Source organism: Callorhinchus milii, unplaced genomic scaffold (assembly GCF_018977255.1).
Source record: "Callorhinchus milii isolate IMCB2004 unplaced genomic scaffold, IMCB_Cmil_1.0 Scaffold22, whole genome shotgun sequence".
In the NCBI taxonomy this organism is placed as follows: domain Eukaryota; kingdom Metazoa; phylum Chordata; class Chondrichthyes; order Chimaeriformes; family Callorhinchidae; genus Callorhinchus; species Callorhinchus milii.
The window spans coordinates 9,922,895-9,942,108 of NW_024704763.1; the positions used below are offsets into that span (position 1 = coordinate 9,922,895).

The 19,214-nt window shown below is 45.5% G+C and overlaps 1 protein-coding gene across 1 annotated transcript in view; it reads left to right on the forward strand.

Annotated features, from left to right (window-relative positions):
- Window positions 1-19,214, forward strand: part of trip4 (thyroid hormone receptor interactor 4) — an 87,197-nt gene that overhangs the window by 37,485 nt on the left and 30,498 nt on the right. Inside the window, exon 11 of the mRNA XM_042342998.1 lies at window positions 1,340-1,431. Coding sequence (XP_042198932.1) covers window positions 1,340-1,431 — 92 coding nt within the window. The remainder of the gene's footprint in view (window positions 1-1,339; window positions 1,432-19,214) is intronic.

Here is a 19,214-nt window from a genome sequence, read left to right on the forward strand (position 1 = left end):
TTTACAGAGCGCCTTTCACGTCGGGAGGACGTCCCAAGGCGTTGTACAGTTGGGTCAGGACCTGAGCAGGGGGGAAATGGTCAGGGTGAGGGGAGGGAAGGGAGGGAGCGAGGAGGGGGGAAATGGTCAGGGTGAGGGGAGGGAAGGAGGGGGTAGAGAGTCGAGAGGGGAGCTGAAGGCTCGGTCAAAGAGAAAGGTCTTGAGACCGGCCTTGAAGGAAGAAAGGGAGGAGGCGGCGAAGGCACTGGGGGATAGAGTTCCAGAGCCTTGGGGCTGAGAGGCTGAAGGCCACCGATGGTAGGGCGGTTGGGGCGGGAGATGTGGAGCAGACCGGAGCCAGAGGAACGGAGGTTACGGGCAGGTAGGTAGGGGGATAGTAGGTCGGAGAGGTAGGAGGGAGCGAGGCCGTGAATGGCCTTATAGGTGAGGATGAGGATCTTGAATTCGATCCTCTGGGGGATGGGGAGCCAGTGGAGGCGAGCGAGGGTGAGGGTGAGGGCGAGGGCGAGGGCGAGGGTGGGAGTGATGTGGGCGCGGTGTCTGGTGCGGGACAGTACACGAGCTGCAGAGTTCTGAATGACCTGCAGTGTGGAGGGAGGTGGCGTGAAGGCCGCGAGGAGAGAGTTTCCATAGTCCAGCCTTGAGGTGATAAAGGTGTGGACCAGAGTTTCAGCCGCGTGAGGTAGTGCCGTAGTCTGCGATGTTCCAGAGGTGATGGAAGGCGGTGCCAGTTGTGGTGCGGATATGAGGGAGAAAGGACAGCTCAGGGTCGAGGGGAACCTCGAGGTTCCTGATGGCTTTGAGAGGTGGAGAGTGCGGCCTTGGATGCTGAAGCTGTCAGCGCCTGAGGTGCGGAGGCGCTGACGTGAGCCAATCAGGCTATTTGCCTCAACAGCTTCTTGTGCGTAAAACTGAGGTTTTACGCACAAGAAGCTGTTGAAGCAAATAGCAAGGATGTATTTAAGGGAAGCTGGATAGGTACATGAGGGAGAAAGGAATAGAAGGTTTTGCTTGAAGGCTTAGTTGAGGAAGAGCAGGAGGAGGCTCATGTGGAGCATAAACACCGGCATAAACCAGTTGGGCCATATGGCCAGTTTCTATGTGGTATATTCTAATGTACTTGGTTAAAGTGCTGCAGCTGTCAAAGTGAATTTGGGTTCTAAATAAACCGTTTTAAGAACTTTTAAGTTGTATTTCTGCACTAGACTGTATTACCTGTCACCGTGCCTAAATCAGATATTGGCTGAGAGATTGCTGCTGGCCACACTCTGTCTGCCATTGCTGCTTCGGGTCTGGCTTCTGTACTGGTTTTAAACACGCATTGTGGTATCTTTCTCAGGTGTACTGTTTCCTAAAGACTACCCGACGGGCTGCCTGCTGGGCTGTGTGGATCTGCTGGACTGCGTGTCTCAGGAGCAGTATCGGGAACAGGTAAGTGCAAAGGCACTTGTTTAACTGGGCTAACATTCCTCAACTGTAACGTTCTCTGCACTTCATTTTGCCATTGGGATACTCTATACCTATGTATACTTTGTAAAGATAAACTATTCATAACTTTCCAACAAACTCATTCTTGTTTCCCCTCAATGCTGTGCAAATGCTAAAGGCTTCTGTGTAGCTATGGCTTTTGTACTAAAATGGTTGAATTCAGGTCGCCGTGGCTTTGTGCTTTGCAAACAGGAAGTGGCATTGGCACTGACCCAATGACATGGGTCAGGGAAGCTGTTTGCTGCTGCAGAATGAGAACTGTTTTGCTCACTTTCCCTCTGAGCCGAGCTGCAGCTTCTGCAAAGGCTTCCGGTCAATCCTGAGCCAACTATGAAGAGACTCACGCTGAGTCTGGGCTTGGAATGCAATGACATTTTGCCTCAGTTTTGGGGGGAGAATTGGGAACTGTGTAATGAGCTTGTGTAATGGCAAGAAGTTTCAGAATTGAATTGAAAATAAACCTAGAGGCTTATTTTATTTATTATTTTGTGAGGTGTTCAAAATGATGAAGGTTTTTGATAGAGTAAAATGGAAACGGATGCCCCAAATGCCGCAGTATTGGATGAGAGGGCAGAGGAAATAGATCAGATTACTATAGACAGAGAGGAAGTTCTGAAAAGATTGACTGGGCTCAAAATTGATAAGTCACCGGGACCAGATGGGTTTCACCCAAGGTTGCTGTGGGAGATACGGGTTCAAATAGCGGAGGCTTTGGCCATTATATTTCAATCATCATTGGACACAGGAGTGGTGCCAAGAGACTGGAGAGTGGCTAATGTTACCCCACTCTACAAAAAGGGGCAGAAAGATAAGCCCGGAAATTACAGGCCAGTCAGCCTAACTTTGGTAATAGGAAAGCTACTGGAGACCATAATCCGGGACAAAATAAATCTCTATTTAGAGGAACACGAGGTAATTAGAGACAGCCAACATGGATTTGTTAAAGGCAAATCTTGCCTAATAAATATAATAGAATTTTTTGAAGAGGTGACTGCGAGGGTTGATGAGGGAAATGCGGTGGATGTTATTTACATGGATTTTAAAAAGGCTTTTGACACAGTACCGCATAAGAGGTTAATAAAAAANCTGGAGGCCCACGGTATTAAGGTAGCCGTTTGGATTAGGAACTGTCTGAGTGACAGAAAGCAGAGGGTGGTGGTTAATGGGTGTTTCTCGAAATGGAAGGAGTTGTGCAGCGGTGTCCCCCAGGGATCGGTATTGGGACCACTGCTCTTTCTAATATATATTAATGATCTGGACTGGGGCATAGGGAACACTATTTCCAAGTTTGCAGATGATACAAAGTTAGGGTTAGGGTAGTAAATAGTGAGGAGGACTGTAACCAACTGTAGGCAGACATACACAGAATGGTGGAATGGGCTGACATGTGGCAGATGGATTTCAATGTGGATAAGTGTGAGGTGATACACTTAGGTAGGAAAAATGATCGGAGGCAATATAGACTTTGTAGCTCAATCTTAAGGGGGGTGAACGTACAGAGAGATCTGGGTGTTCAAGTAAGCGAATCATTAAAGGTAGTGGGGCAGGTAGATAGGGCAGTAAAAAAGGCATCTGGTGTATTGAGCTTTATTAGTAGGGCATAGAGTATAAGAGTAGGGGTTATGGTTAATCTGTCCAAAACACTGGTTAGGCCTCAGCTGGAGTACTGGGTCCCGTTATAATAATAATCCTTGCATTTGATATAGCGCTTTTCACGTTGGGAGGACGTCCCGAAGCCTTCACAGAATATACTGTAAAGTGAACTGACTATATATTTGTGGGTGAAAGCGGCAGCCAATTGCGCACAGCAGCGTCCCACAAACAGTCGTAGATTGAAAATGACCAATTTATTATTTTTTTTGTTTTGGATGGATTATTCTAGGCACCTTACTTCAGGAAGGACACTGGAAAGGGTGCAGAGGAGATTCACAAGAATGATACCAGGAATGGGGAACCTTAGCTATGAGGACAGGATGGAAAAGTTAGGACTTTTCGCATTAGAGCAGAGAAGGTTACGCGGGGACCTGATAGAGGTCTTCAAGATCATGAAAGGTTTCGACAGGTGAGATAGGGAAAAGCTGTTTCCGCTGGTAGGTGTGTCTGTGACCCGTGGTAGATATCTACCAAAAGAAGCAGAGGGGAGGTAAGGGTTAGAAGAATTTTTTTCACTCAGTGAGTTGTTGGAATTTGGAATGATCTGCCTGAAAGGGCAGTGAAGTCCGATTCGATAACAGCGTTTAAGAGAGAACCGGATAGGTATCTGGGGAGGACAGGTTTGCAGGGTTACGGGGAGAAAGCTGGTGATTGGAAAGTCAGTTGCTCTGTCAAAGAGACGGCACAGACTCGATGGGCCGAATGGCCTCCTTCTGTGCCGTAACATTCTATGAATCTAAATCTATGAAAATAACTGTTTCCAGAGCCTGAGGGCATATAGTCTGAAGGCCTGACTGTCGATGGTGGGGCAGGCAAAGCAGGGGACATGAAGCATGTGTGTTGGTGGAGTTTATGCACACACCTCACACATGTGTATATAAACCCACCCATACTCACACATATGCACATGTGCACATAAGTGCATGAACACACATGAATGGATAATTCCCTCCTCCTACACCTCTTTCACTGAAAACAAACTAGACAGATAAAAATTCTGACCAGTTTGTTTTCAGGGAAAGGGGAGAGAAAATTTACAATATAATTTACCTTTCATGTCAGGAGGCTGTCTCAAAAAGTGCTTAAATCTGGGTGATCCCACCAGAGATAGATGGTTGGAATGGAATGCTCTCTCTCTCTCTCTCTCTCTCCCTGGAGGGACACATCCTGCTTATACCTAATTCCGGAAAGTATTAGGTGCAGGTTGGCAAGAACCAAGGCTTGGGGACCCCAGAGTGTGCGTTGGGGTAACTGCTGGAGTCTAACCAGCTAAACCCACACAGCTTGCCTTTGATATCGCTGTCTGGCAAACTTTCCCATAGCTTGTCCAGCTAGGACCACCCTACCTGTTAAGGCTTTGGCTGCAGGGTTAACAGGGGTTGAGTGGGAGGAGTCCCTTCCCCCAGTAACTGGTCGGCCCTCCAGGTCCTACTGATGGGCTGTGCTGACACCAGCAGTGCCCTGGAATACTGCGGACCCTCCCGGCTCAGGAACTGGACTGGATTCCGTCACAGAGGACTGGCTCAATCCCAGCATTCCATTGCCAGGCAAGTGACTTGGAGCCATTTCAACTCCGAGGAGAGACTGCTTCCCACAGGGAGAAAGGAACCCCCAGTGGTTCATGATGTGTAAGAATGGCAGTGGATTTGCTGTGGTTGAAGCTGAGTGCAGGAGCACTGTATGTTTAACCAGATTAAGTCATTCCATCCATGGCTGATTACAAGCCTTTCACCCAAGTATCCTTGATAGTGTTTTATCAATTAACACCAGGCATTGACTTTCACTAAATTCCTTTGTCAAATTGAGCACCATCCATTTGTTTTCTGTTTCCTCAATCCATATATGGGCATGCCCTTGTCACTGTAATGAGCTGAATTGTGGCATAAATCATTAATTGTGTTTTACAGATCGCGATTAAATGACTCGGGAACATCATAGCTGAGCCCAGTGCTGCCCCAGTACACACCACATGCACACAAACACACGCACACATCCTCATGCACACACACACACAGAAACACATGCACGTGTGCACATAAGTGCTTACACACACACCCTGTAGCAGGGATCACTTAGTCTCACTGCCTTGCCCTATCCCCACACCCCTTCAAGCCTCTATCTCTCATATACTCATCAACGCACCTCTTGAAACCCACAGTGGCCTCTGCCTCTCCCACCAGGGCATTCCTCACTCCCAACAACTGAGTGGAAAAAAAAATCCCCAAAGTTCTTCTTTGTAACTGTCTTATGGCCCTGAGTCACAAACTCCCCGACCAGTGGAAATAAATGCTCCCTATTTACTCTGTCAAAACCCCACATCATTTTGTACACCCCTATCAGATCCTTTCTCTACCTTCTCTGCTCCAAATAAAACACACCCAACTGGAGACTAGACAGGCTGGGATTGTTCTCCTTAGAGTAGAGAAGGTTGAGGGGAGATTTAATAGAAGTGTTCGGAATTATTAGGGGTTTTGATAGAGTAGACAGGGAGAAACTGTTTCCTCTGGCGGGTGGATCGGTAACCAGGGCACATAGATTTAATATAATTGGCAAAAGAACCAGAGGGGAGATGAGGAAAATGTGTTAACCCAGAGAGTTGTCACAGTCTGGAATGCGCTGCCTGAAAGAGTGGAAACAGATTCAATACCAACTTTCAAAAGGGAATTGGAGAGGAACTTGAAAAGGAATAATTTGCAAGGATTTGGGGAAAGAGCGGGGGAGTGGGGCTGATTGGGTCGCTCTTCCAACCAGCCGGCACAGGCGCGATGGGCCGAATGGCCTCCTTCTGTGCTGTAATCTATGATTCTAACTTCTCCAAATGCTCCTTATAATGAAAGCCCTACATCCCTCCCATTAATCTTGTAAATCTTCAATTCACATCTACAAGGACTTAATATGTTGCCTGAGTTAGCTGTCCAAAACTGAATGCAGTACTCCAGCTGCAGCCTAACCAATGATTTGTACAAACATAGCAAGCATTATTGATTCGCTTTTATTCTGTGCCCATGTATAAAACCCAGAGAATACACTAGTTCTTTCCACATGTGCTGCCATATTCAATATATACTCCCTTCCCTTGTTTCTTCTACTAACATGAATCATGTTACATTTCACTTCATTAAACTAGGGTTAGCCAGTTTTGTATGCCCAGTACGCCCACAAAGTGTGCCCACACAAACCAGGCAGAATCTTTATCATATAATTGGAATTATACTGTGTGTGTGTGTTTGGGAGGGAAAGGATGCAACCTTCATTGTGCAGGATGGGAGAGAGAACTATTCTCCACTTGATGTTCCTGTGTCTGGTGGTGGGGAGCAGGAGGGGGAGGGCTGTGCTTTAACCTCTGGGATTGCAGTGGGATTGCTGTTTGAGCCTCAAAGCCCAAACTGAAAGGTCATCATTGGTTTCTGTGGGCTCGTTGGTTTTGTCCACTTGGCTTGGCCACAAGGTGGTGCTCACAGTCTGCTGCACTTCCTACAGCAACTAAACATCATGTATTTACAACCCTCTGTGTGAAGAAATGCTTCCTGACCTCCGTTCTAACTGTTTCTGACAGTGATTGTCAGATCTTGAAAGTGAAATTCAACTGTGGGTGCCTGTGGCAGATGGAGCTCGAATGATAAAAGCTCGAGCTATCCAGGCCATCCCAGGTTTGCGTACCCGAATGAAACGTATGACAGAATAGGAGATTGTTCAGTCCTGTGTAACCTTGCCCCACTGGCAATTGTAATGTGTGCAATGGCATTTTTAAAAACAAAAACGAATGTGCCTTTTGCTTGATAAGGTGGGGTGTAATTTTGCTGTAGCTGTCAATGTTTGAATTGACATTCAGAATATAAACTAACCACACTCTAGAATTGATTTGTAAACCTTGGCTCAAATGTGATGTGCACATGCACAGTGCCTCTTATTTTTCAGACAACAAATCTTACCAGAAGTGGCGCTGTATAAGTTGTTATTGTTATTGTTACAAAACACTGCAGATGCTGAAATCTGAAACAAAAATAGAAGCTCCTGGGAACACTCAGGCTATGGAAAAAAGGAAAGTGAGTCAACATTTCGGGTCCATGACCCTTCATCAGTTCTGGCTGTAACTCACTTTCCTCTCTCCATAGATGCTGCCTGAGCTGCTGAGTGTTCCCAGTAGCTTCTGTTTTTGTTGTTGTTCTGGCCTTTCAATTGTTAAATAGTTACACTTGTATTGAGCTCCTTGTTTTTGTAAGATTGCGATGACCCAGGACATATCATGCATTTTTTTAGTGCACATCTGTAAAAATGATCTGATGGATTAGCTGTTTGCTGACTGTGATCTCCTTCTTTCCTGGTTACCAATGCCAGGTTTTCAATGAGGCTGTAGTTCAGTGTTCATCTTGAAGCGCTAGATCCCTGCTGAATGCATTGTGTTATCTGAATTGCAAGGTCACGTACTGTGTAATAATGCCTGTGATCTTGCTGCCTGTGCTCTTGCTGCCTGCTGAATGATTCATGAGGTACAAGTGTCAATTCTTTCTTTCCTTTGTCTATAATTAAGAATTTTATTGAAATTGACATTTGAGTTTTTATAAACTGACCAGTTGAGGGATTACAGAATCAATACACATTCACAAGATTATAATTAAAGGATTCAGATAAATCAAACTCAACCATGTGAGGAGAGCGATGGAGGTATGAGACAGGAAGAGTGGAGAAATGATGTGAGTTAGTCTGTTGTATAATAATAATAATCCTTGCATTTGATATAGAGCCTTATCACGCCTCAAAGTGCTTCACAGAATATACGGTAAAGTGAATTGACTGTGTATTTTGAGGGTAAAACGTGGCAGCCAATTGCACACAGCAGCGTCCCACAAACAGTTGTGACCAAATTACTATTTTTTTGAAGGGATTATTACCCCCGGCAAGTGATCCGCAAATCGACTAACAACCAGGTTCCTACTTACTGCTGGGTAAACAGAGGTGTGTGAAGTAAGGAAACTTGCCAAAGGCTTCGCCCTGCCTGGGAATCAAGCCTGGGTCCTCTCGCTTGTGAGAGATGATGGAAAGGAACGCAGTATTATTGGTTAAAATGTCTTGGGTGACAAGGGAGGTATGAAATTGTTCCTAGATAGAAGTATTTTCTTCTCGCTTTTTCTGAAATGTAAGCGTTCAGGAAATGGGTGGTAGATTGATCTTTTCTCGCTGGTTGCAGTCTGACAATTCTGTGATTTACTGAGACAGTGAAGGATAAAGCTGCCTCCGATTTATTGAATCACACCTCCTGTACAGTTAACAGTCATAAAGGAAGTGAACACCCTAAATCTTCCCTGTGATTGTTGAGCAATGCTATTGCCAGACAGAGGAAGGGACAGATGGGAAGATAAAGGTTCGCAAGTCGGTCAGAGGCAATCAGTTTCCGCCCAGGAATTAGTAAAAGTGACAGATAAATTACAGAGGAGTAAAAAGCACTCCCTGTTTCACCTCAAGCATCATCCTGAGCACTCCCCCAAAGCGTTAGTCATCACATTTGTTATTTGTCTGTGCAGATCATCTGTTTATAACTCTGGAGCTCTATAGATTCATGTTTAGAGCGCTCACTTTGCAAGCGAGACGACCTGGGTTTGATTCCCAGTCAGGGTGAAATGTTGGACAAGTTTCCTTACTTCACACACCTCTGTTCACCCAGCAGTAATTAGGAACCCAGTTGTTAGTCGATTGGTGGATCGTTTTTCCAGGGGTAATAATCCCTTAAAAACATAATAATTTGGTCACTCACTCGACTGTTTGTGGGACGCTGCTGTGCGCAATTGGCTGCCGCGTTTCACCTACAAAATATACAGTCAATTAACTTTACAGTGTATCCTGTGAAGCGCTTACAGACGTCTCGATGACATGATAAGGCGCTGTATCAAGTGCAAGGATTATTTATTATTATATCAAACAAGGATTATTATTATTAATGTTGGAATCTGTAAGGTTCAAAAGCCTTTCCAATAACATGAAGAGGACTACTGTATTGTCTGTTTTGTATTTAGGATGTGATATATGGTTCTACATAACTCTTTGAATGATAAATTAGCGCAACAGAACCATAGCAAAATGAGATGATTTACAACGGTTTACAAAAAGTGTAGTTGGCAAGAAAAAAAATCAGTTTGCAGATGAAAAAAACAACAACTTGCATTTATATAGCGCTTTTCACACAGGGTAGTGTGTCGTCTTGAAAGAAACTCAGAGAGTGCCCTGAAAATCATCCAGCTTTGACTGGTGGTGCCCGTGTTTTTAATAATAACAACAACAACAAATTACATTTATATTGCGCCTTTCACGTCAGGAGGACATCCCAAGGCAGTGAGGAGTTTGCATCCCAAACTGGGGGTTGGGATCAAGAGGGGTGGAGGGCAGGGAATGTGGGGTGTGGGGGAAGATGACCGAAGGTACAGTCGAAGAGGATGCTTTAGAATATTTGAGTGGAGTCCTGTAGCTCAGTGGTTAGAGCACTCGCTTTGCAAGTGAGAGACCTGAGTTCAATCCCCGGCAGGTCAGGGCGAAACCTTGGGCAAGTTTCCTTACTCCACACAGAGCCTAATAATAATCCCTCCAAAACCAAAAAACAATAATAAATTGGTCATTTTCAATCTATGACTCTCTGTGGGACATTGCTGTGCGCGTTTGCCCACAAATATACAGTCAATTCACTTTACAGTGTGTTCTGTGAAGTGCTTTGGGACGTCCTCCCGACGTGAAAAGCGCTATATCAAATGCAAGGATTATTATTATTATAATATCTTCTGGTTTTGGAATATATAAATATTCAACTACACTTTACCAATAAGAGGCATTAATATGGTTCACATTGTCTGTCCAGTCGGGACCGCCATGCTGCAGTGTTAAGGAAGATTCAACCCCATCCAAAAGTTTAGCGATGAGCTAGATAAAATATTTTTTTAAAAATCCTTGCATTTGGTACAGCGGCTTTCACGTCAAAAGGATGTTTCAAAGCACTTCCCAGGATTTACTGTAAAGTGTAGTGTTTTGTAGATGAATGTGGCATCCATTTTTGCACAGCAATATCCCACAAACAGCTATGCAGTAAATGACCAAATTTATTTGGGGGGATTGTTTTGCCCACAAAATACACAGTCACGTCACAAAGACGTGATAATGCGCTACATCAAATGAAAGGATTATTGTTGTTGTTGTTGGCCAGGATCTCGAGAAAAGCTTTCTTTTTTGTTGGGATCTTTAACATTCACCTGAACAGGCAGACAAAGGATGGCAGCTCCAACAATGCAGCACTTCCCCAGCACTGCATTGAAGCATCAGCCTGTATTTTGTAAATTCAAAGTCTCGACGTGGGGGCTTAACCCCCCACACGACCCCCAACCTTCTGACTCACTGGTGAGCGTGCTGTCAGCTGAGCCAGGCTGACACCCAGTCCTGTAGAGCTGGTTCCTCAGAGCCAGTTTAATGCAGAGCGACCCTGCTTGTCTCGTTTGCCCACCCTCTCTGTATTTATTTTATCATCTCAGACAGATTGTACAATATTTTTAAGCAAGATAGCTACAGGAAGGGGAATCCAGATCTTGGCAAGTGACGACAAGTTTGGAAAAGCTGTAATGAATAATCTGAGGTCAAGAAAAGCTTTAATCTTGACACCCTGTCAGTTTTTTTATGCAGCTTGTACTGTCCTGGACATTGCTGCTGCCTATTCTGCCTGAGGTGTGTTTTTAAGTGGCATTATTTGAAGCATGTAATCCTCATCAATTTCTAATTCATTATTTATTGGAACTAACTTGTTTTCATGTGAAGACACAAGTTTTTAGGCAAACCCAGTCTGTTCATCCCCAGAAACGTGGAGTTTGCAAATGGTTGATTTCTCTGCTTGGTGGAGCAGAGCTAAAGTACAATAATATATTATAGTTTATTGTATTTGATTGCTGTGCGCAATTGGCTGCCGCGTTCGCCCACAAATGTACAGTCAATTCACTTTACAGTGTGTTCTGTGAAGCGCTTTGGGACGTCCTCCCGACGTGAAAAGCGCTATATCAAATGCAAGGATTATTATTATTATTATTATTGATATAGAGCCATGGCACGTCGTCGTCGAGACATCTCAAAGCGGGTCACAGGATAAACTGTAAAGTGCAGTGACTGTATTTTGTGGGCAAAACCCGGCAGCCAATTGTGCACAGCAACGTCCCACAAACTGCCATGGAGTGAAAAAAAATTGCTCCCATTTGGATAGAGTTTTGAAAAATGTACCAAATTGATACATTAATATTTATTAATGAATGAAATTGAGGATATATGGAAACAGTTCTGACTTGACTGCATATAATGTAGCTTGAGTGTGCATGGTTCAGGTAACAACCTCAATAACTTTCACAAAGCAAAACTTCTGAAAGCAAACGAAACCAGCGCTTTGAAATGTTTAGATGTTATAGGTTCTACATCAAACACAAGGATTATTATATTATGGGATTGTTTCTCAGACAGATTTCCATTTGAAGGTACAGTGAGTAGCTGGTGATTTCCTGCTGTTTCTGACCCTCTGACTTTGTGACCTGTTCATTCTCTAATTGGCTGTTGACCAATTAAACTAAGAATCACTTCCAAGTTTAAGCTCCCTGCTGCCTTGTTTTGTGTTGCTTACTTTAATTTTGTTTGAAATCGTCCAATTTATAAAACTTCATTTGACCTTATTGACCATCAAAGCAGCTATGTTCTCTTCTGTCGGACAGCAGCAGCTTATCACAGCCTTGGAGTATGAAAACACCTTGGAATGCTTTACAAGGACAGGGTCAGGCGCCTAGCATTAATAATCTTTGCATTTGGCCTTATCACAGCAGCAGAATGATGTCTCAAAGTGCTTCACAGGATTTATTGTGAAATGAAGTGACTGTGTATGTGTTAGCAAATGTAGCAGCGCATTAATAGAGATTCTCAGAGAGTAGTCATGGCTGGCTTATCAGTAGGAAGCTGGGCTTGCTGGTGCCACAGACCGGTTATAATATGTGTGGTGGGGAGGAGAGAGGTAATGTTTTTTGATCTGAGACCCCGCATTATAATGGGGCTGCCTTGTGTGTAGCATGTAGACCGACAGCAGATTGCCTGGTAATCGTACTTCTCTATTGTAACATCAAAAGCAGCTCTGGAAGATACAAAATTATAAATAATTCAAATTGTGATAAAATAATAACAATCAAAATAAAATGGTGCTCTTACTCCTGACCTGCTTTCCCACAGCTGTGGTTCCAGAAATCCTTGTGAGTAATTCTCCGTGAAGCTTCTTTCTGTAATTTATTCCATGGGATCGAGGATAGTGTTTGCTCCCTGGGAAAATAATAGTTCAGTGGGGTGAAGAGACGAGCTAAATGCCAGCAACCCAATCAGCTGAATGGAGATGAAAAGGAAGGCTGTCAATGCTGCAAATGTGAAATTAAACACAAAATCCAGGAAATCATTGCAGGGCGATCAGCATCTGAAAGACCCGGGTTATAGGTTAAGACTTTAGATGTGTCACTTCAACAGAATTGAGAAGAAGAGGCAGGACAAACCCATTTTACAACTCCTTTAGTTGATAGAATCATCAATGATGTCAGCTGCTGTCACCATTATAACTCTTGTTTATAAAATGTGTGATTTATGCGCCATTTAAATCTTTTTATTAGAATCAATAGGATTAACCTTGTTTTGAGATGGGGAGGGGTTAGAAGGGAGAAGAAGGGAGGGAACAGGCTTCACTTGATCTCCAGTAGATGCTGTTGGGAGCGGAGTCAGGAGAGCGCAGGGTAGTGACGGGGGGGGGGGGGGAGTGACCGGGTGTGGGTAGTGGTGGGGGGTAGGTGAGGAGAGGGGGCGCGATTCACAAAGTGACGTCAACGTGATGCCACAGTTAAAAAAACACGCAACAACAACAACAATAATGTCCTGGCAGCCCCTGGCACTGCCATCCCAGCCATGACCACACAGCCTACGGGCTGATGCCGTCCTGCTGATCGCTCGCTCCCGGTCTCTGTGTGCGCCCCGACCCAAGCCTCCCCCTCCACTCTAAATGTCTCTCCTCCACCCCCCTCTATCCACTGCTCCCCCTCTGTCCTTCTCTCCCACCGCCCTCTCTGCCTTCTCTCTCTCCTCGACCCCATCACCACTTCCCTCTGCTCCAGCCTGGGCATCCTCCGCCGGGCCCATCGTGGCTCCCGGCACTGGTTGTCCCAGAGCAGCCACCCCACATGTCCAATCACTCACTCCCTCCGTTCAAACCGCCTCCTTACAGCAGACCCAACTCCCCCTCCCTCATACATACCTTCCCCAACTCTCCACTCCCACCACTGTCCTCAACCATCTCTCCTGTACACCCCAAAATCTTCTCCACATCACTCCCTCCTCCCTGCCCCCCCCCTCCAGCAAACCCACCCGCATTTCCCTCCAAAATGTCCATTCCCTCTCAAACAAAGCCCTCACCATCCACAACCTCATCCTGGACGAGCACTTTGACATTTTTGGGCTCACCGAAACCTGGCTCTCCCCCAACGATCCCGTCCCCCTAGTTGAAGCCTCCCCTCCAGGCTACACCTTTCACCACACCCCCGGTCCAAACCAACATGGCGGCGGGGTGGCCTTCATTTCCAAAGCCTCCCTTGGTCTCACCCCCTACTCCTCTTGCTGCTTCCCCTCCTTCGAGCACCTCACCCTCTTCCACCCCTCTCTTCCATTGAAAATCCTCCTTGTCTACCTCCCCCCCTGAGCCCCCCGGCTCGTTCCACACAGACATCTCCACCACCTCTTCTCTTCTCTCTTCCATGTTACTCTGCTCTGAACGCCTGCTCATAATGGGCGATTTCAACCTCCACCCAAAGTCCCCTTGCACTACTTCTGCCAACTTCACTGCCCTCTTCTCCTCCTTAAATCTCACCCTTCATATAAATTTACCCACCCACAACCATGGTCAGGTCCTTGACCTCGTTATCATCCATGGCCTTGACATTTCCGACCTCAGCATAGTGGACAAAGCCATCTCAAACCCCTTCCTCGTCTCCTTCTCCTCTCACATCCCTCTCTCCTCCACCAAGCCCTCAAACATCCTCTACTGCCCTTGGAAAAGCCTATCCCCTGAGACCCTCACAAAGGCCCTCACATCATCAAACTTCCTATCCCTCTGGCCTTCCACCTGCGGAGATCCTGAAGCAGCCGTCCAGCTGCTCCACGATCACCTCTCCTCCACCTTCAACTCCCTCGTCCCCCTGAACTCCAGGACCATCTCCAAACCCACCCGATCTCCCTGGTACAACAACCATCTCCGCTGCCTAAACACCCAAACCTGGCTGCTCGAGCGCAGATGGCGGAAAACTGACCTGACAGTCCATCCCAACTGTGGCCTCACAGTCCATCCCAACTCCATAGCTACCGCCGTTCTTTGACACGCGCTAAAACGGTTTCTACTCCCAACATCATCTTGGAGGCTAAACACAACCCTAAAATCCTTTTTGCCACCCCCCACTACCTCCTCCGTGCCCCCCCTCAGGCCTCCTCAATCTTCACATCCAATGCCAAGTGCGAGGAGGTCATGGATTTCTTTTCATCTAAAATACTTAACATCCGCCAGGCAGCCTCATCCACCTGCCTCTTGTAACCCACCACCTCTGTCCCTCTCACCCTCCCCATCATCAGCTCCTACCACCACCCCATCCTACATTCCTTCCTCCCCATCTCTCCCTCCTCCCTCTCACCCACCATCACCTCCATGAAACCCACCACCTGCTGCCTCGACCCCTTCCCCACCAACTTGCTGGTTACCCAGCTCCCCCTCCTCTGCCCACTACTAGCTGACTGTCATCAACCAGTCCCTCTCCTCCGGATCAGTCCCTGATCCCCTCAAAACTGCTGTCATCAACCTCCTCCTCAAAAAACCCTCCCGAGATCCCTCAAACCCCAGCCATTACCGCCCCATTTCTAACCTGCCCTTCCTCCCAAAAGCTCGAGAATGAGTGTAGCCAACCAACTCCGCACAAACCTCTCCTCCCACTCCCTCTTCGAACCCCTCCAGTCCGGTTTCCACCCACAGTACAGAGACTGCACTTGTGAAAGTCACAAACGACATCCTTTCTATCTGTACCAGGGCTCCCTCTGCCTCCTTGTCCTCCTGGTCCTCTCCGCCGTGTTCGACACAGTCGACCACGCCATCCTCCTCCACTGCCTTTCCTCCGTCATCCACCTCAGTGGGACCGCACTCGCCCGGTTCGAGTCCTACCTCACAAACCACCAGCGGTACATCTGCACAAACGGCTTCTCCTCCCGCTCTCACCCGGTCACCTGCGGGTACCCCAAGGATCCATCCTTGGCCCCCCTCCTCTTTCTGATCTACATACTCCCTCTTGAGGATATCATCCGCAGACATGGGGTACATTTCCACATGTTCGCAGACGACACCCAACTCTATTTTTCAGCTGAACTTCCTTCAGCTGAACGTTGACAAGACAGAGGCCATACTCTTTGCCTCTCATCAACGTCTAAAATCTCACGGCTCTCACCTCCTCCACCTGCCCGACCTCCCCTAAAACTCTCTGAACCCATACGCAACCCAGGCGTCAGGTTCAACCCCAATTATCCTTCCTTCCTTCCCAACATCCGGTCCCTCACCAGCACCGGCTTCTACCACCTCCAACGCATTGCCCGTCTCCGCCAATACCTCTCCCCAAAAGCTGCTGAAACCCTTTGTCACCCCTCGGCTGGACTACTCTAATGCCCTACTCGCCGGTCTCCCCTCCACTACTATCCATACAATCCAAATCATTCAAAACTCTACCGCCCACATTCTCACCCCCACGAATCTCCGCTCCCGATCCCCCCAGTCCTGGCCAGAAAGCACTGACTCCTGTCCCAGAGAGGATAGACTTCAAGATCCTCACCCTTGTCTTCAAATCCCTCCACTCCTCTGCACCCCCCGACCTCTCTGACCTCTCTCCTCAAAACAGTGCCTGTTGCCTTCGTTCCTCCGGGTCTGTGAAGCTCTGAGACGCCGTCCGGTGTGGAGGGCACTATATAAATCCAAGTTGTTGTTGTTGCTGCTGCTGTTTTGAATTTTTCTCGCCATCATAATGTCAGCATGTCTGGGAAGAACTGAGAATAAGCCAATCTATTTGTGCTGGCCTGATGTCTCAGGGTGTTGTGATGATGGTGATCAAATGTGATGCTGAAATGGAATGGATGTGGATAAAGACAGAGTTGTTGGAAGATTGTGTGAAATTGAGAAGATGCGAGAGCACATTGCAGGGCAGAGATCCGGAGATGAGAGGAAGATCAATCTTGAAAGAAATGAAAAGATTCAAGGAAATATTTAAGGCTCTGTCGAGAACGACGGTGACTGCTAAGAAACGGGCCTGGGGACAATGGACGGCAGGGATAACAAAGCAAGAGAGAGAAATCAGTGATGTTAACATTTTGGAGACAGAAATGGTTAAGGCAAAGCCAACTGGAGAGCAAAATGTCCCAAAGAAAATATTTTAGAGAATATGGAAAAGGAGGAAGGGGAAAGTTTATACGTTACACACTTGTGATAAATGCCACCTTTCATGACAACTCGTTTCATTTAAGAATCCTTTTAAATGTTTGGATTTCTGAAATGAATTTCTTACATTTACAGTAGTTACTGTACTATGTTATTTCTGCTTACACATCAATTAGTCAGCCTTAATAATAATAATCCTTGCATTATTATAGCGCTTTTCATGTCTTCTAGACGTCTCAAAGTGCTTCACAAGATACACTGTAAAGTGAATTGACTGTATATTTGTGGGTGAAACGTCTTAAGACCACATCTGTCATTTTACCTTCAATAGTAAGAAGACCTGGGTTCAATTCTCGGGCAGAGCGAAATGTTGGGCAAGTTTCCTTACTCCACGCTCCTCTGTTTACCAGCAGTAAGTAGGAACCTGGTTGTTAGCTGATTGGCAGATTGCTTTTCTGGGGGTAATAATCTCTCCAAAAAAAATTAATGATAAGTTAGTCACTCAATCCACAACTGTTTGTGGGACACTGCTGTGCACAATTCACTTTACAGTATATTCTGTGAAGCACTTTGACACGTCTCAAAGATGTGATAAGGCGCTATAATCCCTGCATATCAAATGTGAGGATTATTATTACTCTCTGTCAGCCACTAATAGCTTCAAATTTGACCTACTGTTGGCATGAATGTTTTCAAGTAGTTTTCTTCAGCTTCAATGTAGTAACACCATAAGATTCACTGTTAATCATGCCTGCTCATGGTGTCATGTTTTCCCTGCAACCTGCTGATGCATTAGTCCAATTTTTAGCGTAAACAGCAGGTGAAAACTTAGGTGTCACCCTGACCCAGTCCAGAAGATTGTAGGTTTGAGTCTCACATTGGAACTTTGAGACTGGGGTGGTGGGGTCGCATTGTCAGAAGGTCCTTCTTTCAGATGAGGAGTTGAACTGTGGTCCCGTCTGCTTGTTCAGGTGGATGTGAAAAATCCCATGGAGCTATTCAAAAGGAGAAGGGCCAATAATTCCCCAGATTTTAAAAAAAATGCTAATTGAGTCGCTGTGGGCAAATTAGCTGCTGTGTTCACCTACAAATACAATCACTACACTTGACAAGAGTATGCGAAAACTCTGCGAGATGTTTCAATGTGATAAGACGCTACCTGAAATGCAAGGATTATTATAATTATCCTGTCCATCATCTGGGCACGTGTGAGGATATCAGTCTTCATTGGAATATCTCCCTAGCTCTCCAGTTATTCACTTGTCTCTTTAATTCTGTCCATTGACGTACCAAATTAATTGTTGATTGTAAGTTCAGCAGTTCATGTTGTCTGCAGACTCACTCACTGAGAACACAGTGGCCTTCATTCTTATTCCATTATCAGCTGATACTGTCTGGTCGTAAGAAATGTCCTTAACTGATCTCCTCATGGTGAATGTTTGCAGTTTTCAATAGAATTTTGACATCACTGTGATTCTTTCCAGCTAGGGATGAAATGAGCCAGATACCAGATTATAATTGTCCTCAGTTAACAAGTGGCTAGTTATCAATTTGTGGGATTGTGCACTGCTGAGCAGCATCACTGTTGTCAGCAAGCCTCATTACACCAGTCAATCGCATACTGAGAATAAGGTAACGCTTCCAAGAGAACAATCATAATGTATTCTAACTAATAGCAATGTAATTATCAATAAAACACTTGTAATGAGATATAAATCTGAAACTGAAATGGATTTAATGAGGACATTTCTTTATGGAAGACATTTTACTTCAGCACCAATTGATTCTCAATGACTAAATCAGTACTGATGAGTTTTGTTTAATTGAAGCAATCTCATAAATGGTCTGAAATTGGTATTCAATTTCCATTAGGATATCACTATTAACAGGCTTCAGTGACATGGTTAAAAGGTGTTTCAGTGGGAACCACAGTACTGTGGGAAAAGGAATCATTAAATCTCAAATATCTTCAGGCAGGCAAGTTTTTTTTTAAAACCGTTTTAATATTGTAACACCCTACATGTTGGAGATTATAGTGCAGGATATTGCAAACAGTCAGCAAGTTAGTGTTTTCTTTCATGAAAGCTCATTACAGTTTGATGCAACGCTTCTGAATGATGGAACGTTAGTAATAATGTCAGCGGTGTGATATTCTGGTAGCTCGTGTGTATGTTCCGTTACAACAACAAAACTTGCATTTATATAGTGTCCTGCACACACAGTTTAACAAAGGAAAGTACAAATATAGCCCACATGTTTTTTTTAGAAAAATAATGAATTTCCTGAGTTGCCGTTTGCCTAAATAAATTTAGGTAATAAATTTCAGTCCACTAACTGTGCACATTAACTACTCATACACTACCTAGAACTCATACACTAATGACTTGCCCTCTGTTATGACTTGCCTAGAATGCGCTGCCTGAAAGGGTGGAAACAGATTCAATACCAACTTTCAAAAGGGAATTGGATAGGAACTTGAAGAGGAAAAACTTGCAAGGATTTGGGGAAAGAGCGGGGGAGTGGGACTGATTGGGTGGCTCTTCCAAACAGCCGCCACAGGCACGATGGGCCGAATGGCCTCCTTCTG